Genomic DNA, 22,026 nt, shown 5'->3' with positions numbered 1-22,026 from the left:
CCTGAGAATATTTTTATTGTCAGATATGATTTTGTCCAGAATTCCACGACTCTCTGTACTGTAGGTAGAGAGATAACAGTGAAACTATGATCAAAACAGTCATTCTTCTATATTCTCTAATTTTCTAACTTCTTATAAATGAAATAATGCTGAAGTTAAACAATTCATCAGTTTCATGGGGACCCCCTGGAACTCCCTCAAGGACCCTTGTTGGTCCCTGGACCCCACGTTGAGAACCACTGATTTAACTGATGCTTTTATCCAGAGAAACTTGGAGTGAGTGAGCTGGTAGCGGCTCGCGGGCACGTCGCGGCGTCCTCACCTGCAGCGGGTCGGTGGAGACGTGCATCATGTGCGGCGGCCGCTCGCCGTGGTGCTGCTGCCCGGCGCTGCTCTCCTGCTCGTAGATGGCGTCGCGCTCGACCTGGGAGAGGCTCAGGAAGCGCCGGATCATGGACAGGTTCTCCCAGAGCGTCCGGTTCTCCGGGGACGGGTCCTCCTTCCAGCGCAGGAGCTCGCACAGCCAACCCTGATTAGAGAAAGAGAGAGAGAGAGGGGGGAGAGAGAGAGAGAGAGAGAGAGAGAGAGAGAGAGAGAGAAACAGTAGGGAAGGAAGGAGAAGGTCATCAATGAAAACAGGGCTTGAAATGTTTGTGTTATTTGTTCACCTGCTGCTGCTTTTTGCATAAATGCATTAATATTCATTTTTGAGTTCAATGCCCTGATCCCCCCCCCCACCCCCACCCCCCACCCCCACACACACACACCAAAATAACCTAAGAATCATTTCCACATCGTCTACACTCAATCTTCAGTATAAGGCTGCATTTTCACCATGATGTTGCAACAGTGGTAAAACTAATTTAGGCCTGGGAGTAAAAAAAAAAAAAAAAGTTCATATAGTCAAACAGTTTTTGAGTGCTTTACCTATGAGGAGAAACAGATCGTTAAATATGCTTCTTTCGGTATTAAAATAGATCTGAGGGTTACGGGAAAACTCGCACACACCTTAGCGCAGGTGTGTCTGAATGAAGCATGAAAGTATTGAGATGAAAAAGATCCAACACTATTTTAAATGATTTCTCTGAGTGAGAAAAAGTAGTAAAATAAATGAAAACAGTATTGCATTGCATTGTAAAAGCAGTGTGCGGTATTAAAATAGATCAAAAATAAAAATACACACACACACACACACACACAAAAAACACATTGTTTCACGACAGCTGCGGAGCCATGGTGTATTTTCTGCTACAGGGAAACCGAGGCCTTTGTGAGTTAGCCGAGGCCGGGCGACGCAGGAGGAAGGAACGAGTTCTGTAGCCGTTTAACGAGACGAGGAACACACACGAGCACATAGAGTAGCACCCTTGGGAGGCGGCGAGTGACTCCCATATTTGAAACACTCCAGCAGAGGGCCATGAAAGATAGATTTGTGGAACGGCAGAGGGCAATTACAATCAGAATCGGTTTATTTTGCCGAATGCAACGAGGAATCTGACCTGGTTAATTGGTGCCGACACGTTTGACGAAGACGGTGACACAGTACAAGATTGACACGCTATTTGTAGGTGCAGGACAAAACGCAGAAGGATCTCACAGAGTGCAGAGAAGGCATATTGTGTGACAGTAGACGCCACATAAAAAAAACACCAAGTATGCTTTCAAAGCTGAGGAATTGGACCCGTTTGTAGCAGTTTTGGCACAGTCACAGATCTGCAAAGTGCAGCTACGTTGATACACAGCAAAAGATGCCTATGTGACAGATGTGCAAAATACAACTAGGTTAACAGACAGACTGAGCAGCTTCTATTAGTGTTCATTAGCAGGGTTCAGCCAGTCTGTCGCTCCTGGGTGGCGTGCTCTCGGGTTTCTATACTTGCGAGGACCGAATGTCCTCACAGAGCGCCATCCTCCAAAGTGAGGACATTTTGCCGGTCCTCATTTTTCAAGGGGCTTTGGGTTAGAATTAGGAGGTGTAAATTAGGGTAAAGTAATGTATCTAGTGGAGAAATGAATGTAGCCAATGGAAACTCCTCACAAGTATAGTAATGCAAACCTGTGTGTGTGTGTGTTTGTGCATACGGCTGATAGATTGACTACTGAAGAAACAGAAGGGCTCTATAGCGGCTGAGTGACGTGGTCCTCTGACTCAGACGCGAAGACCTAAATAGGTAACCTCAGCGGGGCAATGTGTGTATGTGTGTGTGTGAGAGTGAGGGTGAAGGGAAATAACGCACACTGTGGAGCTGAGTGGGAGGCCGAGAGAGAGAGAAAGAGAGAGAGAGAGAGAGAGAGAGAGTGGGGGGGTGAGATTGAAGCGGCAGTGAAGCTACAAGAGAGCTGTAAAGGGACAGGAGTGGAGGGAGGAGGAGGAGGAGGAGGAGGGACGGCCGGGGCGGAGGAAGGGAGGGGAACCAGCGAGGGGGAAACACAGCGTCAAAGAGGAGCAGCGAGGTGTGTGTGTGTGTGTGTGTTCCCCTATGTGTGTGTGTGTTTGAGAGGGCTACTCGCTCAGCCTGTCCTGGCAGCGTGACAGAGCAGTGCTGTAATCTCCCGGCCAGTGTGCGGCAGCACCTTTCATTTCCACAGGATTACACCGCGCTGCTGGTCCGCACACAGACACACACACAGAGGGCAGAGCCACGCCGCCACACACTGCATGCAAGAGATAACTCAGCAGTTTGGTTGTCCCCTGTTCCAACTCCTCCCATAAGCCACATCAAACCCAGGAGGGGTTTTGGAGAAAGCCGAGAGGGAGGGAGGGAGAGAGAGCGGGAGAGAGAGAGAGACAGAGGGAGAGAGAGAGAGGGAGAGAGAGGAGGGTAGAGGGGGCCATAAAGCCTGTGTGCCCACCTTGTTCCTTTGCCACGTTTATTGTTGCGTTTTTAATTTGCATGCAGAGGGATTTGGACGGCGCTCCAGTTGGGCTGTCTGTGGCTTCAGCTGATTCGGTAGTGAGGGAGAACACCCTCCCCGCTTTACACACACACACACACACACACACCAAATACAAACACAAACCGAACACACACAACCACACAGCATCTCGTCAAAGCCAGAGAAACAGTACCCCGGCCCAACGATGGAGTAATCCAACTCAAACACTCCCCAAACCAGCAGGATTAAACCCAAAGTACTAGAGCCAATCAAACAAAAGCGCGACGTGAACTCCATTCCAATGCCGGGAAGTCCATTTGATGAAATAAAGTACAGACAGTTTATTAGTTCACTCGTGTGAATGCTCGTTTCTGTTCCTTTTTCCTTCTCTGCATGTGATCGATCATTTCTCCATTTTTTGAAAAAGACACTTAGCAATTCCAAATCAGTTGATTGAGGAATCCGACATGCAAAAACGACGTAACGACATTCGCTGAGAGATTTTCTATACGTAAAACGGGAGTTAGCGCTGCTCCTGGCCAGCAGTGTGGACAGTGGACAGTCAGCATTTTCCATGGCGGGTTTCAAGAGCTTTGTTTGTGTTTGTCTAATTGCATTGCTTCCACAGGCCAGGCAGAGGCAGTGGGGGGGGGGGGAGAGAGAGAGAGAGAGAGAGAGAGAGAGAGAGAGAGAGAGAGACAGAGAGAGAGAGAGATGTGGGAGAGCTTTCGCCTCCATGCCAGTAAACCTAAAAAAAAACCTGGGTTATGGTAAAGGGAAAAAATGAAAATCTCATTCCATCTCAGAAGCATCGGTATATCAATATGCTTTTGTAAGAATTATTAAATCATCACTGTTTTTTTTTTGTTAAACATTCCTGCACACTGATGATATTACCATATTGTGGCAAATCCGTTTTCCCCTTTTATGCTTTAATATAATTTGTTGAGGCTCTCCACCACAGCTGACAAGCACCAACCGCTCTTGATTGGATCATGGAAGTTGTTGCCCCTGCTGCTAAGTGTTGCAACACCGTCCAGAAAACAAAAATCTAGGGCTCTTCAGTTCAGTGTACTCTGTGTTTTGTTGAAGATCATTAAGAGCCCTCTATAAATAAATAGAACAGGTTCAAACCAGGCCTTGTGACTGGCTAAGAGTGACTATACACTGACTATATTTCACAACTCGTGGTCAAATAATGAATTTTCTCTTGTCCAGCTAATCCAGATATAGTATTATTTTGCAAGAGACTATGACTGAAACCTATGGCGGGCTAGATAGATAACTATCACTGCGATTTTCTAATTTTTACCATCAACATTACAAATATTGTAATTGTGTAATTGTGTTGCATACCCACACTCTAGGGTTCAACTGATTTTTGAGGGCATTTAGATGATATTTAGCACCAAAATTCTTTACATTTTAAAATTTTTCTGTCCACATGATGAGTATTCAGTGTTTCCCACAGAACTGTATTCTTGTCAGGGTGGAAAATCCTCTGAAACTGCATTTAGACCATCATGGGACACTAAAACTCTCCACTGTAACCCAGAATTAAATAACAATTAAAAAAACATTTAATTCCATCATATCGGCATGGGACGACACTGCCATTTTGTTGACATTGCTATTTAATAAAATCCCAATATCAGCCTGATATATCGACAAACCAATATATCAATTTAACCCTAATAGAAACATACCACTGCTGCTACTAGGCCTACTACTTATATTTACTCCGACTTATAATAATGATAATAATATACGATGATATAATACTGATAATAGTAATTGTATAGTGTTTTTTTTAACAAAGTGCTATAACTTTGTACATGATACAGTGTTGAATATTGGGCAGATAACAACATTAAAGTGCTTAAACTGGTTAGTGTGGCAGAGACAAAAACAGTAGGATTACCTACAAAAGAACCAAAAACAAATAAGCTTTTCAATCAAGCTAGCTAGCTAAACCAATGTCTCTTCCCAAACTAGATTACCTTAGATACCATATATACCATTGGTAACCATAGTAACCAGTGAACTGTAAAGCGAGTTCATTTTGTTGCTAAGTAAATCTTTCAATTGAAATCACAGATGCTGGGAACAGGTTCATCCAAGCAATAACTACTGACAGGCATAGGATTATCTTGCTATGTTGGCACACACCTGTGACAATATTGCACAATAATCCGCTGCCTCTAGGTCATCATCGCTTAATTATTAATTATTTTCAAACAAGGGGAACGGCAGACCGAGAGCGAGCAGCCCTTCCTGGTTTCTAGCAGACACAGATCTGACCGGAGACCCGCGGGGCTCCGGGGTCAAGAGGTGCCAAATTAAAAGGGTAATAAACTCCTCAGCAGGCCATTGTATGGTCCTGGTATAAATAGCAACCAGGCGTTCTGATAAAAAATATTTTGCTCGCAACACAATGGCTGAATTCATGCGCGAGATTCACCCAGCTATGCAATGCGGTGCGGCGTGTATGTGTGTGTTGCAGTCACAAGCTGCCAATGAGAGCATAGGCCCGCTCTGTCAGAGGACAGCGTGGTATTCAACCCCCCCAGCCCAACCAACACTACCACAACCCCCCCCCCCCCACTGCAACATGGAAACACACAGCTACATTAATGAACAAGTGGCTTTGCTGTGAGAGAGACAGACAGGCAGACAGACAGGCAGACAGGCAGGCAGGCAGACAGACGGCTGTCACACGGCCTGGCCAACACCTTCCCTCTAATCTCATTTGCTTGTTATCAGCCCCATCAGGCTGACCTCGGCCACTGCGAAAATAAATAAATAAAATAAGCCAACAGATGTCCATCAATTCCCCAGTTTTCTAGTTCCCCCCCCCCCCTCTTCTTCAGATTACGACACAACCAAAAATAATGCCTACATTTCTAAGCGTGGGAGTGTAACGTCTATCGTTTGGATTTCAGAGTTTTGAGCTTTGTTGTTAGGAGCGGAGAAACAAAGAAGGGCAAGATGACGCGTTCAAAAGTTGAAAAAAAAAAAAAAAAAAAAAAAAAAGATTGAAGAAGAAATGATTGCGGCCATTGTTGTGGCTGGCTCGTGGAGGATGGGACCGTTTCAGAGGCAGCCAGACAAGCCTCTCCTGTGTCCAAACGGGAGAGAGAGCTAAAAGTAGGGGGGAAGACAATGCATTATTGTCTCTCTCCCTCCTTGAACCTGGCAGAGGCCCAGCACTGGCAGACAGCGCTATGCAGATAAATGCGGCCGATAACACGGTATGTTCAAACCTGTTTCTCTTCCCCGAGCGAGCCAACCGCCGACTGCACGTGCGCGTTCACCCTGCAAAGTAACGTGTGCTGCGTTGTAAATACATTACGGCATGGGGGACGCCCATCTGCTGACGGTGGCGGAGTCTTGAAACGTTCCTGATGCTCGGGCATATGCGGATCTCCCGCAACAATAAGCAAAAATTGACTGCACAATACAGGGCCGGATTTTTTTGGGGGGGGAGAGGAAGTCTTAATATGCAAATAGAACAGCGCTGAGTGCCTATTCAAATGGTCTTTGGCATACGGTGGGGAAGACAGGGCGATGGAAATGGGGTCAATGGTCTTAATTGAACTGCAACAGCACTTGGAGGGACAGGAGGACTACAGAAGATGTGCTGAAAAATATCCTGAAAAATGCATTTGTTCCCTGCCTGCACACCGACCATGAAACTGCAAAGTCCCTGAGCTTCCTCCTATATTTATAACACTAACATGGAGAAGGAGTCCTTTTCACAGAGCTAATTGCAATGGTATTCGTCTTTCGTCAGCGGCAAATTTTAGGATTCACTCAATTTACTGGGAACCAAAAGTATAAATGGATAGTGGTTTTGTCTGTCTATTTATGCACTTACTTACTTATTTGACTTTTATTATCACTTAACATACTTGTATTCTACAGTGTTAGCATGCACACTGGACAGACCTATCTACCGGACTCACAGATGATTTTGGTGCCAATCCTCTCTTCACATAATGGGTAAGATGGCCAAACTCCCACAAAGTCAGTGTAGTCCTTTAAGGGAGGGGAGAGTGTTACTCATTCCCCCCCGCTCTGGGGATTCAAACCAGCAACCCTCTGGCTACAGGCTTCACAGGCTACAGGGGACTACAGAGGGTAATACTCATAGGTTTAGTGTGTAGGGTAAACCCAGCTAAACACAGTATACCCTTTTTATTATATGCCTCTGTATTGATCTTTTATACACTACTAGTCAAAAGTTTGGACAAACCTGATTGAATGTACTATGTTTTTCATTATCTTAAAGCCATTTTGATCTAAAGACTTATGCTTAAATGCTTGAAATTAGTTTTTTTTAGACAAATATAAATAGTGAAGTTGATACTATGTATGAATTTCTTTCCAAAGCCTTTGCCTTTCCATCAAGGCAAAGGGCGGCTACTTTAAAGAATCTAAAATAGTTAGATTTGATTTGATTAGTTTTGATTTGTTTAACACTTTTTTGGTCACTGCATAATTCCATTTGTGTTATTTCATAGTTTTGATGTCTTTACTATTCCTCTAAAATGTGGAAAATAGTAAAAATAAAGAAAAATGTGTGTGTCCAAACTTTTGACTGGTAGTGTATATACTATGGATAGATATCATATAGTCAGTAGTGTCAGTTTGATTTAAGTTACATGAAATTAGAAGATTAGATGAGAGCTTTATTTGTCCTCAAGGAGGAAATTCATTTCCACAGCCGGTCAGACACAGATACACCATACAAGACCATTATCACTCGGACATGACTTGAGACACACACAGCGCAATGCAGACACAACGAGAAGACATTTGATATAGTTACACAGAAAAAACATAATTTAAAGATAGGAAACAAATTAATACTTTTCTGAAAATATGATTTTTAGTTTCGGCCTGTATCAGAGGCTGTTCAGCATATGGTGCTCAAAGACCGGAATTTATAGTTTAGCCACCTTTTTATTTACCTCTACATCGCTTTTCATAACCTCACCATCTGATTCCAATTCACAGAGTGCACAGTCTGGGCCTGAGCATCCGTAAGGAGGCATAGTACAAAACAGATGGATCAAACAGACATCTTTTTGAAATGACAGACAGGCCCTAAGGAGGGTCGGATTTGCGACCACAGAAATGGATGATGAAATTTCTGGTCCTCCAATGTACAAAACACGCGGTGCCTTCCCTTCTGACAAAAGGTTTTGAGGATTAAAAACTCATCCGAGTCATTTGAAACTTACTTAAAAAAATAATCTTATTAAATCATGTTGATATGACTGATGTCTAGTCAGAGTGGATGTGTTCAAACCGGTTGTTTCGCTGTCCTCTTTTGTGAGGAGGTCAGTTTCTCAGTTTGAACAGAGAAATTTGCCAATCTGAATCATACATGCCAAACTACTTCTCTCTATTCTGACTGTGAGATGGAGAAGTCTTAGCCAAACAGTGAACGTTTTCTGAAGCGGGGTCACGACCTTTCCAGTCACAATAAGCAAGTTGACAACAATAACAGACTGAAAGCTAACACGACACACATTGTCGAAGCAAGGCATGACTGTGCAGGAAATGGCCCTCTCTGTGTCAGCACTTGCTCCCAGAAACAATACTAACCAGTTCTGTGTGGCAGCCCACGTCATGGCTGCTGAGCTCATAAAATGTGCAGGGAATTTTCTAGCAACCAAATAGGGGCAGATGGAGCATAAAGAATAACCAAAAGCAAATGACCAGTCCCTCTAAAATGGTGCACATTACACATCTGTGTGGTACCGGGTTTTTTTTATTTTTTATGTTTTGCTGTGTTGCTCTTTTTCAGCAATGCCCTGCCTCACACACACAGTTGCACACAATCTGGGAGCTGCCCAGTACAACCAGTCTACTAGTGTTGGCACCTGAGCAGCCACTCTGGAGCAGCTGGGGGTTAAGTGCCTTGCTCAAGGACATCCTCACAGCAGTTAATGGAGGAGACAGCATGTCTGATTCGCATATCTACAAATGCAATATCTGTAAAGTGGTATAGCAAGACTATTTTAGTGTTTTGCTTAATATTTTCATCCACAGTATTGACACAAAATGTGATGGCAACAGATATAAGGATACCTTTTAAATGGCCAATGATCAAGAGAATTGACTGGGTAACCCGCTGCAACATTTGCACGGCCAATAACAAATACTGATTTCATTCATACTGAAATTTCATTCATTTTGTCCAGTAAAGCAGGCCAGCATGCGTATGTGTACAAAATGGCAGAACATCAAGTCACTTTGCTTTGATTTCAGTGATTCTTGATGATGCTAGACTAGTTTATCCTGGTGGCAGGCTGATATTCAGGCACCAGTGTTGTTGCATAGCTACAGTGAATGTTTAAACACTGTTCTTGCACCACAGCTTTACCTCTTGGTTATAATCTTGTCTGTTCAATACTGCTGAGGCAGATGGAGAGTGAATGCACAGAGGACAAGCAACACACCGAAGACGAAGTTGGAAATAAACAACAACAGCGGCGACATTACAAACACATCAAGCACCTACATGGAGTCTGATTCCATCAATTATAAGTGCTTGATTGAGATTTAATTCAAAGCTGGGGTTTAATTGCTAATATCAGAGTATAATTAAGCTGATAAATCATGACTGATCTTATTGAATTAGGGATTGAAATAGCGGAGAACCTGCAAATTGTCTGTGTCAGCTAAATAAGCGTTCTTAATTGGCCTACAAGTTTGCTTCAGATACTAACATTATAAATTTCAAGAACTTGGTTGATGATTTCATAGAAAAGCTTGAGAAATACAATGATGGGTATAGTTTCTTTCCCAAATGAGATGTCCACCATTTGAAAACAGACACCTGCTCTAGTCTGAGGTCAACATAATGACTTAGATGATCTTAGATAATAGATGATCTACATTTTTGAGATATTAAGTGATGAACTTCAAGTCATGAGGTTCTTCCCAAAAATGGATATAGCGTTTGGGAATGGCTATCTTCATATGCAGTGGTCTATTCAGCACTATAGCTGTGCGTCTTGTTCAGATTGGAAATGCATCCTGACCCAAATAGAATAAGTGGCTAAAAAGCAAACACAAAGTCTGAACTGTTTCTCTGTACAAGGCTGAAATGGCAACTTATACAACCTCCTTGAGGCTCAATTTATGGAACACGTTGTAAAAATAGTGACTGAAGAATGAGAAGGAGAGAAAATTATGAGGTTGGAGAGTCAATCTCCCATGGAGAGAGAGAGAGAGAAGGAGAGAGAGCCGAGATAGTGAGAGAGAGAGAGAGAGAGAGAGCAAATAATGCTAGTGAGTGCACACAAGCACCACAAGCACCAGCATGAGCACTTGGATAGGTCCTAATATCTCCCCATGCAATTCCCCCTCTCTCACACACACACACACACACACACTCAGACTGCATCTGCCGGAGCTAGTGGCTGTAGTTAAATTGAAATATTTCCCGGCGTGTGTCAGAAGCATGCAGAATGGTAATTATGACAGATCTGATTAGGCGGGCCGAGTCGGGCGGCTCCGGGCTGCAGGTGCGACCTTGTGCATTCCTGCGTGTGTAAATAAAATTAATTACAAGCGTGGGGGGCGCGCAGCGCGTGACATCAGCGCGCACAGGGGGGACTCCCACGGGGGGCACCCTAATGGAATATTTTCCCCGAGTCTAATAATACAGTTGGTATTGACTTGAGGTAATTAGGGGGATCATTAAAGCGCTTTTCCCGGCGTATTTGCCTGCCTGATCAGATTAGCGAGAATGGGCCTCAGAACAAGCCCTGTGTGGTCTGTCAGGAGGAGTGGAGACAGTGGGAGAGGGCTAGCTAGCTAACATTTGTAGGAAAGAACCAGCAAGCAAAATAATGTGCCCGTCAGTGAGAGAGGGGAGGAAAATTGCTAACAAGGTAACAACTGTTTAGTGGGAGAGGACTAGCAAGCCAGGAAACAGAGTGGGAGCAGGACTAGTAAAGATTAGGTACATGGCTAGCAGGATAATAAACATGGAATAGGGAGCTAGTAGAGGGCTAGTGCAGCTAGCTAGTGAGCTGGCTAACACTGTACAATACATTTGCCGTACAATAATGCATTAGAGAGGTGATGAAGAACAGAGAATTTGGACTCCTGACAAGAGGGGGCAGATTCCTGATTTGGAATGGAGGGTAGGAGGTAGGCGAAGAGGAGGGAGCGAGTTGTGCAAGTGGAGACAGATGGGGTGAGAGGTGGCATGTGAGGCGTAAGTGAGAGAGATGGCAGGAGAGAGACAAAGTGCTCTGGGCATGCTCAGTGAGACCCCGTCCTCCTGCTAAAAGGAGGAAGGTTCGATAAAACAGGCACCCGAGAGAGGGGAGGGAGGCAAGAGGCTGGTGGGAATTCCACTGTCCATTAAACAATAAGAGAAAGGCTCATTTCAGAGGGAGGGGAAGACTTACCGTTTGCAAGATAATTCATACGCTAAATTAATTATTCAGACATCTGGGTCTCCAGTTCAAGAAATTGTGTCTTTAATAATAGAGAGGATCTGGCCTAGCCTGTTTCCCATGGCAACCTAATAACCAAGCAGGCACAAGAGATAAATAAATAAATCAATTAATAAACAGTCACGGCCTTTTAGGTCCCTAGGGGTAGCAATGTGCTCGCTCTGATCTGCCTAATTTGAGGAAGAGGGGGATGGAGAACTGTAAGTCCACAAACAAACAATGAAACATCCTGATGGCCGCTCAGCCACAACAAGGGAAGTAAAACTTATGAGAAGTGACGCAAAATGTAAGTGTCGTTCCAAACCTAACCTTTACAATGACCGCAACCCAGTCACAGTTCCCAATATTCAAAAAGTGTTTATCTGATAACATCACGGCTATATCCATATTACTACCCTACAATGTAATTTCATATTTGTATATAACTTTTCATGCAAGACACAACTCCTAACCTCCTGACCCCCAGCGGCTCCTCAGTAACAGAGGATCGTCTGAACGGTCACAACCTGGAAATAGACACTCAAAAAGGTCAGCCATCTGCCCCTCTTGTTAAACAGCCATTGGATGGAACAGAGGGGTAGTGGCAGTGTGTGTGTGTGTGTGTGTTTGTGTGTGTGTGTGTGTGGGCTGGTGGTTTGGTATTCTGGTGGGTCATATGCTAAATATTTGGAATTTAGGCTAAGCAAGGCGTTCAAGCGGCCGTAAAAAATGCACAACCACAAAACGGCTTCCACCCATTCCAGGAAATGAGTCATTTTTGAAACAGGAAGGGGGCAGCACCAGTTATTCTACTATCACCCTCCCTTCCTACTCATATCACTGCCCCCACCCGCCCCCCCACTCCAGACCAGCGAGGCACTCAGTACCCCCCCACCCCCACCCCATCCCCCACCCCAGGGAGTGCCGTGCCAGGCGGGCGCAGGGTGACAGATGGCATACACCAACTCCCCCCCCCCCTCCCACCCCTTCCCCCCTACTGCACCAGCCCCCCTGCCCGGCCCCCCCGGTGGCGCAGCGGCGGACCAGATCAGTGCCATTCTGTCTCATTAGAGCCTGGCTAATTAGCGTAGCCTCTTCCAGGGGAGAACGAGGGAGCGGGAGAGAGATAGAGAGAGAAAGAGAGATGGGGGAGGGGGGTGGAGGGGGGGGGGGGGAGTTGGTGGCGTTCTGTACTCTACTGGTCATTGAGGAGTCGGAGGGCTTTGAGCCCTGCGGTGCGCGGGGCTCCCGGGGTGCTTGTTTTGTGACAGCAGGGACTCTGATTCCATCAGTCGCACAATTCCTCTCAGGAAGTGTCGGGGTTGTTTAGACATAAAAGTCGTGTCAAAGGATTGCCCGCCCCCCCCCACCCCACCCCACCCCACCCTCGGCTAACCTCCCGTCGCTCGGCTAAACGTTAGCCGCCCTCTCTGTCGGGCTAGCCAACACAGCAAGCCTCCCCTGTCAACTTGACTCAAAACAAAACGCGCTAGCTTGCTAGATAGCTCCCTGGCTCTACTGGGCCGGTTAATAATGTTGACATCAACACTAGGCTATCCGCAACATAGCCTAAAATGAAACGGGCCGTTGACTAATGCTAGCGACTTCTGGCAGTGCTATTGCTGGACTCGAACCAGTAGGACGCGGTTGTTTTCTCCAAGTCTGACGTCTCCCGCAGCTAAATGGAGACGGAGCATTCTTGGAGCATTCGATCAGTTTGAATCATAAAGGAACGGATCATGAATAATGATTTCGATTTTATCAAAGGGTAAAAGTAATAGCTGTCCTAATAAATCAAAACGGCTGCGCGGACTAGTTGAAAAATATACATGCCCAGACCTGAAGTGACTGGCGACCATTAATCTGATAAAGTAATATGGCTTAGGTTAGATTCACTGCTCTATAGTTACTACTCCTGAATATGTGGCTGTAAAAGGGTGATTGAAATGCTACATTGAATATGAGAGAGAGAGAGAGAGAGAGAGAGAGAGAGAGAGAGAGAGAGAGAGAGAGAGAGAGAGAGAGAGAGAGAGAGAGAGAGAGAGGGAGAGAGAGAGAGAGAGAGAGACCAGTTAAGGGCTGGCAGAGGCCTGCTGTGGTTACGAGCCCTGAGAGAGGACGGGATGGCAGCATTCCAGCACCCCCCCCCCCCCCAACACACACACACACACACACACACACACCAGTGCACATCCTTGTACACACTCAAATGTGCCTCCACATAAACCCATATTTGACACACAGGCAAGCGTGCAAACACACACACACACACACACACACACACACACACACACTCTCAGTGGAGCATGCACCAATCAGTAAACTCCTGCTTACTGCTATTCTACCCAGGGGACCGGTGCTTGCGACCTCCTTCAACTCCACATCTCTCTTCTCTCCGTCCTCCTCAGATCTCCGCCCCTCTCCTACCTTCCCCTCCTCTCCTGTATCATCTGTCTTTCACTGGGCGAGGCAAATACGCCATACACACACACACACACACACACACACACACACACAGTGCCAAGACTCGCCCCGCCTCCCTCCCACACCGTCTCATCCTCCTCGTCACCTGTAAACGTGCCTGCGTGACCCTGCTGAGAAACCCTGAGCCGAGCTGAAGCGGTGGAGGTTGCGCGGCACATCGAGCCGACAGGCATGTGCCAGGCTCAGCGGTGAGGCCTCTTCCCCCCTAGCCCGCCCCCCCTACCCCCACTGTTATTACCCAGAACCCCATATGGGCCTCCTGCCAGTCCCTCCCATCCCCCCCATCATCATCACCAACCCCATCCACGCTCACACTCCCAACCCCAGTACCAGCAATCCCTACTGGCCTGCTGCTCTACCCAGGGCCTGGATCTTTCACTGGGATCTTTAGGCCTAAATCTAAATAATGATCTGCCATTTTTCATATAAATATCTATTTCGCTACACTCCCTCATTGATTGATTAAACCTATATCCAGTTCATGAAAGCTCCTACATTTGCTGTTCTAAACACCGGGTGTCTGGAAGCTCTTTCCCGGGAAAAATCCTGTGGTGCTCAGGAAGTGATGCGTTTTACCAGGAGGAGCAACAGCGGTTTGTTTGGAATAAATAGAAGAAATATGTAGTTAGCATGAGCAGCGATAGTTGTCTTGTTTCACCATGGCTGAACAGACAAAGAAAAGAGCGCCACCTCCAGAAACCCAAACTTAACAGAAAATCCAAAGGAAAAAGACGTCACAGTGCTGGATACACTGTTTGATTGACAGGTGATCTCTGCGCAGTGCAAAAACACACAGCAGCACCAAAAATGTCACCCCAAAAAAAAAAAAAAAGCAGGATCTCACGATTACCACTTTAAATAGAGAAGAGATAAAACAAATTTGAAATCGGTGATTTTAGAAGATACATCGATATATGACAAATTTCGAAACTGAAAAGCGGGCCGGGGTCTGTGGTTGTCAGGGTCCAGGGGTCCCGGTGGGGCGGAGCAGCCGCTGGCCTGGCGGTGCCGGTGGCTGTGGCGCTGCCGGCTGGGTAGCGAGGGGGGAGACCAGCTGCCCGGGGAGCGCCCATTACGAGATGGAGCCAGAGATAAGTGCTCTCCCAGGCCCCCTTTCACAGGCGTAATTAGCACACTTCTTATCTGCTGCTCAATTCACATTCACACCCGCCCGCCATGAATGGAACGAGAAAGAGAGAGAGAAAGCGGAGGGGGAAAAGAGAGAGGGAGAGGGGCATGGGAGAAAGATGGGAGGGAGCGAGAGAGAGAGAGAGAGAGAAAGAAGGGGAAAGGGAGAGAGAGAGAGAGAGAGAGAGAGGGGCAAGGGAGAAAGATGGGAGGGAGAGAGAGAGAGAGAGAGAGAGAGGAGGTGGAGGAGGCACAGTGGAAACCTGTTCCCAGACAAACGATCATTTGAGAAGAGAGAGACATTTTGCGAGTTAATACCGCGGCCGCCTCGCTCTCCCCCTCTCCCTTTCTCCATCCTTCCAAGGAGTCTTTGAACTCCTGAACAAAAACAGTGGTTTGTGCATCAAACTGCAATTTGGTAAAACAAAGCTATCTGGGGGTATAATCATCCTAATCAGCAAGAAAAAAATAAAGCCTGCGCAGATATTTCTCGATTATTCCGCCCTTGGTGATCTATTTTTCCCCCCCTCATCTTCTTCATCAAGCACAATTGTGAAAATCTTCCCAACTCTGCCGCCGACAGACACGTGAAAACCTTTAATAATAACGCCTTGCACCGCATTTTCTTTAATTGCTTTTAATAAAGAGTTAAACTGGTGGCGTGTTTTCTCCCCCCCCCCCCCCCCCGTTCCAACGCGCACACAAGCTGGTATTGTGCGAGCAGCGTTGCTCTCTGGGAGAAGATAACAGGGGCCCCTTCGTCTAACTGGGGGAGCCATTCAGAGCACAGCTAATATAAACAGGTTTGTTTTGTGTTGAAACAGTGTCGGCTGCTCAACTCCAAACCCACAATAAAGGAGACATATGTCATTATGCCGATAAATCACCGCTCTGCTGCGTGGAGGCAAGTTTTGTAATGTGTTGGATGGCTTTCTGTTTTGGTTTTTTTCCCCTCCCCTTTAACTTTATGAATATTATGATGTTATGTGCAGCTAGTATTGGTTGTGTTATGACTTCAGTTCAGTTTTTATGGTATTTTGTAAACCTCACCGGGAAACCCGACCAGTTCAGATGTCATGTGAAATACTGTCTCTGTAAACACCGGTGTGTGTGTGTGTGTGTGTGTGTGTGTACACAGTTCGAGCTGTTATGTCTACAGGTATGGAATTTCATAATGATTCATGATGCATCGACACCAAAGAGTCTCGTTGCAAAGTGAGATCTCCACCATTTGAAAAAGTGACGCCTACTCTTACAAAATAATTAACAGGATAAACACACTGTGGTGCTTTTTAAAGGATAGTAGGTAACTTAAATCCCTATGTGATTTTACAGACTGGATCCACTTTTTAGATTTACTGAATTAAAAACTTCAGCTAATGTTTTTTTCTCCAAAATAAGGATACATAGTGAGCTCAAAAAAGCAAAAATTCCTCTGAAATGAAAAAATGCTCTTTTTCTTCTTTTGAAACTTTTTCTTCCATTATGGTTCTGAAAGCTTGAACCAAAACGGTCACTGAAGTGTTTTGGAGGATAGAAAGGAACTCACATTGGCAGGATGCCTGCTAGCGGAAAAGACCACCAAATAAAAGTAAAAAATTGTTTTATATTTTTGCATTAGAGCTGTGGGTATGCGGCCAACTTTTCTTTCAATTTTATTCACTTGAGTGTTTTGGTCAACTGTTGTACTGTTCGTGTGTGTGTGTGTGTGTCTCTCTCTCTCTCTGTGTGTGTCTGTGTGTGTGTGTGTGTGTGTGTTTCAGTACCTGGCTCTTGGAGGCAGCCACCTTAGCGAACAAAGCCTGGGAAACCTTGGCCCTCTTCATCTCCTGCTGAATCTCGTCGTAGATGGTGGAGTTGATGTTGAGGATGCAGCTCTCCGTCTTGCCGTTCCACTCGCTGGGCAGAGGGGACGGTTTCACCTGGTTACAAGAGTGAAGAGCAAAGAAAATCAGCGTAATCCCATTTAAAAATTCCATACTTGACTTAATTTCTTGAGTATTTCTTGTGTATTTGACAAGAGTTTGATTGGTGTGCAATAGACTAAGCAGCAACTAGGCCACAACACTTTTGCTGAAGATTATTCTTCATAGTAATATCAGAATCACATGTGAGAGTGGGTCTACATGAAATGTGAAGCCATATGTGTTTTGTGACTGAATATTTCCCCAATACTTTTCCAGAGTTTTTGTGCAATTCCAAAGCTTTTCAAGATGTGGACATAATCAAATTAATATAATATATCCATTAATTTTGACTGCATAGGAAGCCGCATAGGAAGTTCATATCAGCTCAGGTAAGTTGTCAGTCACACAAAAGTATACTAAACTGACTTTCACATATATTCTTGGTTTTTTTTTTGTAACTATTTGGGACACATTGTATTGTCCAATGCTGAAAATAGGCTGAAATAAAACAATAAAAAGCATTTGCAAATATTATTTTACCCAGGTCTGGCCTGAGAGATCACCTGGATCTAAAGATTTGCATCAGTGTAAAAAATAGCACATTTTCATTATCTTATTTATATTTGACCGAAAGTCAACCAAATACTGACCAAAATGAGAGTGTAAGCCCTGCACTTGAAAATTCACACGTTACTCCTGTTTGTGTTTTCTTCTCCGCAAACATGTCCAATACTGAAATAACAATGAATTGCATGTTGGGAGATGATAAGCTCCAGTGTGTGTGTTGTCCCTGCCTGTGAGAATATGAGTAAAGATAGGTGGTGGTGGTGGTGGGAGAGGTGAAGGGGGTGGGGTGGGGGGGGTGGAGTTATTTGCTCACAGGGGAAATGCCCACGGGGATTCGGGGGTTCCAGTCCTCGGGCCTTACGTTGTTACAGTCTTCCCTCCGGGGCTGCGGGGTCAGGAACACAACACAACCATGTTTGTTCAGGCTCACATGATGGGGGGGAAAAAGAGGGAATTGGGCTAAACACAAGCATGCACACACACGCTCATGCATACACACACACACACACACACACACACACATGCAGAGTGTAGACTACACCCATGTACAGTACCAGTCTTACTTTGCACAAAAACAGTTAGAGGTGTTATTTTTCTTATGTCAAGCTGATGATTAGAAAATAAATGCAAGTCAAGTGAAATCAAATCATCCTCATTCAAGGGCTTGTTGCATCTTGAAAAAACCTTTTGACAAGGTAACAAGTATCCTAATAAAAACATTACCCAAGAATGATTAGCATATGAATCATTCCATACGAGTCATTTTGTAAAGAGACGCCTTTGGGAAAAAAAAAAAAAAATCTAAAGGATACGAGTACAAGTACATGATATTCAAATGATCCGCTAATAGTACAAACAGCTACAAACTCGCCATGCAGCCTGTGCTTGAAAAACATATATTCAAGCATTTGTCTAGACACCTAACATGAGCCCTTTTGTGGCTTTCAAAAAAAATAAATAAAAAAAATAAAAAATCCCTCAAATAATCCTCAAACTTGTGGTGAAACTGGAATGTCGGAGCATTCCTGGGCCTTTCATCCTGTTTTACGACGGCTCACCGTGAGCTTGTCAGTCTGAGCGGTGGGTTACCACGTCAAGCTAATTGTTAAGGCAGGGACGTGCGCTAACTGGCTCGTGGAGTCGCGCTACCCATCGGCACACGTGAGAGAAACATACCTCCGCATCTGTTTTTACGAGGCCTATAAAAACCCTCCTCTGTCTCTGGCTCAATTGCCACCCTGGCTGATTTATGTGGCTAAATTCACACCGCATTGCTCCATAGGAGAGGCTGGCATATGGCCAGGTGTGTGAGTGTGCAAACGTGTGTGTTTGTGGGTGTGTGTGAGAACTGCCTTGCATAGAAGAACAGATCTAACATGATATACGTCTATGGGCGTAAGTCGTACAGGTGAGCATTTGTGAATGTACAAGTATGTTAGGCCTCCAGATATTGTACTGAGTGATGTGAACATTTTAAAACAGAAGCACAAACCAAAGGCTTTGAGTTCTGGTTTATGTTTGAAATTTAGACATGGCTACATAATACTTTAGGATGGCATGTCAAGCAGTAATCATTGCTTTCAGAAACACTAGAAGGGCAAGTACTGGACATTCAGATTTTAAACAAGCAGACTTCTGACACTGACAACTCCTGATGCAATTATTCAAACCTAAAAATTGTAGACATCTCCTGATCCACGCTTTTGGGGTGCTTATTTCAAATTAGGACATCAACCGTGTTATATCCAACTGCTGAAAATCTTTTTTTTTATTTTTTTTACTTCAATGCATCCTTGTACAAAGGTCCACTCTCACACTTTGAATCTCTGTCCTGAACTGACACAGTCTCCTGATTGTAAAGATGGGCTGTGAACTGCAAAGTGGCCTTGTTTAGGTTCGACCCCACTGGTTCAGAATCAGGCTCTCTTTCATTTTGGTTTTGTAAGGACAGCCGCTGCGATCTCGCTGTGCAGTTGAAGGGGGAGGCTCCATTTTGGACATGGGTGGGCCTGGGCTTCGAGGAAACCTCTTTCTCTGTTTCTCTGTCTTTTTTTCTCCCCTTTCTTTTTATCTCCCTCTCCTAAATAAAAGCCCCATCTTCACCGGGGACGGGACAGAGGAGGCCTTTGTCAGCCTCTCTCACCTCCCAGACACACTCGACCGCACTTCAAATGGGCTTAAGTGGTAAGAAGTTGCCACATACCTTTCAAATGAGGGACACTGATTTGCGGTGGGGGTAGAAAGTTGTGGCGAGGCAGCCAGAGAGGTTGAATGAGGCATTGACTGAGAGACGGAAAGATGTTTGATCTTTCGCGGAGCTTGTCGTCACTGAGTGAGCCTTATTTTTAGAATGGGGGCTGTTAATGCCGCCTAATGCGTGGTAAAAGGTCAAAATTAGCACAAAAAATTAGCCATCATTTGCGTGCCATTCTCACCTGTGTGTTGAGGGTGAGGACGATGCTAGAGTCATTTACATGCAAGGAGAGCGGGAGGTATGTTCTGCGCTGTGTACTCTGATGGTACAAACTGCATTCATTCTGTGTGGTTCCAGACAGGTTGCTGTCTGATACAATAGAGGGGTATGTGAGGTGTGGAACAAAACAATGTGTTCGAATGGTGCGTCTATGCATACTTGGTGTCTGCATTCTTAGGTTTGTAAACATAAGAGTGTGCTAGTGAGTGCATGTGTGTGCGTGTGTGCAGGTTGTTTCTGTACAGTATACGCTTGTGTAATGTGGCCACACAAAAAAATCTTCAGCTATGCATTCCTATACTCTTCCGACGAGATTACATGTCAAAAGTTTCGTTCCAAAATGACATAAACAGCATTTGACACATATTCTAACATAATGAAAGATAGGTATGTAGCTTATGTTTTTGGTTGACATTTACAGACTGGATCTTCTATATTTTAGAGATACTGAATGATGAACAAATGGTAATGTGTTGTTTTTGTTCCAAAATGGACATATACAGAGACATTTACCAATACAAAATAGCTGATTTGACTATCCCTTGTGCTATGTAGTGCCTATGAAACCTGGCTTGGATGTAAGAGGACAGGGGGACGGGTGATAGCAGGTATGTCACTAGGGTCAGAGTTTCACACATTTCATTGAATCAGGCCCATGACACCACCAGAAGGACAGACCACTCCCCTATACACCTGCTCTCAGCACAGATCTGACCGACAACATCTAAACAACATCTGACCCATTAGCCTGAAATGGCCCGCTCAGCAGTTCAGAAACCGGACTGTACTGACAATAGGAACAGATCTCTTCATATGAACTGTGTTATGGCACACAGATGTTGTCCCACTGTTGCAGTCCCACTTTTTACTGCACACTTTCTGATGCTGCATGTTTGCTCCATCCCCAAGAAAGAGGAATTGTTTAGAAAAATTAAGTTTTGCTCTCTTTTCAGCCGTTGGAGCTTATAATGAGTGGCCTTGCAACTAGATGACTGAGAGACACTTTTTTGTTTTACAACATACTAATCTGGTGCACTGGTGCACATTTGGTTGAGTTAAACCTCAATGGGCGGAGCCAAAGAACCACAGTTTTTCAGTGCACAAGTTAGCTGACTGGCAAACTTGAATGGCTAAGAAGAAACTCTGATGAGCATATAAATAAAATATAAATAAAATATAGCAATGACTTGTTTTTCACATTCATTCATGACCATGGCATTCATGATGTTGAAGGTCAGCAGCTAGCTAACTAGCTTACCTAGATAGCTATAGCCTAGTATGGCTAGTTTGAACTTGAAACATAAGCTAGGCTAACTAGCTAACCTATATATTATCATATTAGCTATCATAATATTATCATAATCATATCATAGTATTAGCTACCTCCTCTCTTACCCCTTGCCTTTTTCACTGGGCTTCAGTCTAATATTACTCAGCCAGAAAAACTGTTAGCTCCGCCCACTGAGGCAACCAATGAGATTATTTCTGCCTCCAGAGCAGCTCTTCCTCCGAGAAATTGTGTACAACTAAAACTCCAATCTGCTAATTTGGTCCTTTTGTGTAACATTCAGGAAAGAATCATCTTCGACATTCATGCAGGATTTGACGCAGGATAAATTCACAAAAAGGTACCTGTACAGGTCGGTTAGGCGGGGTGCTGATGAGCGGGGCGGGACCCATGGCCGAGGCGGCTGTCAGGCTGCGCTCCCTCTCGTCCTGGTAGATGCGATCGCGCTCCGCCTCCGGCAGCTGCAGGAAGTTCTGCATGGCGCGCAGGTTGACCAGCAGCGACTGGGACGCCGTCTTGGGGTCTTCCTCCTTACGCAGGATCTCAGACAGAAGCCCCTGCATGGTGGGGTGGGAGGTAGAGGGGGGGGGGGTAGGGGTGAAAACGAAAGGGAGCAGAGGAGAGCGAGAGGAGGAGGTGGAGGAGGAGAGGGAGAAGGATACATACAAGAGAAGGGAAGGGAAGAGAAGAGAAGAGAAGAGAAGAGAAGAGAAGAGAAGAGAAGAGAAGAGAAGAGAAGAGAATAATCACATTAGAGGATTGTTAAATAAGAGAGCAAGGGAGACCCATAAGTGTAAATGGAGACTCGGTAATGACAATGGAGATGTGAAGCTTTTATTC

At 45.0% G+C, this 22,026-nt stretch overlaps 1 protein-coding gene across 3 annotated transcripts in view; it reads right to left on the bottom strand.

Moving 5' to 3' along the window:
• The window catches only part of satb1b (SATB homeobox 1b), a 63,533-nt gene that overhangs the window by 4,737 nt on the left and 36,770 nt on the right, over positions 1–22,026 (bottom strand). For all 3 annotated transcript variants that reach the window (XM_071924390.2, XM_071924391.2, XM_078287355.1), the window contains exons 9-12: positions 21,531–21,743; positions 17,739–17,810; positions 16,718–16,873; positions 323–529 (exon numbers count right to left, since the gene is read on the bottom strand). In XM_071924390.2, the coding sequence (XP_071780491.1) occupies positions 323–529; positions 16,718–16,873; positions 17,739–17,810; positions 21,531–21,743 (648 nt within the window). The remainder of the gene's footprint in view (positions 1–322; positions 530–16,717; positions 16,874–17,738; positions 17,811–21,530; positions 21,744–22,026) is intronic.

Source organism: Centroberyx gerrardi, chromosome 12 (assembly GCF_048128805.1).
Source record: "Centroberyx gerrardi isolate f3 chromosome 12, fCenGer3.hap1.cur.20231027, whole genome shotgun sequence".
Lineage (NCBI taxonomy): Eukaryota > Metazoa > Chordata > Actinopteri > Beryciformes > Berycidae > Centroberyx > Centroberyx gerrardi.
This window is presented reverse-complemented; position numbering and strand designations above follow the sequence as displayed.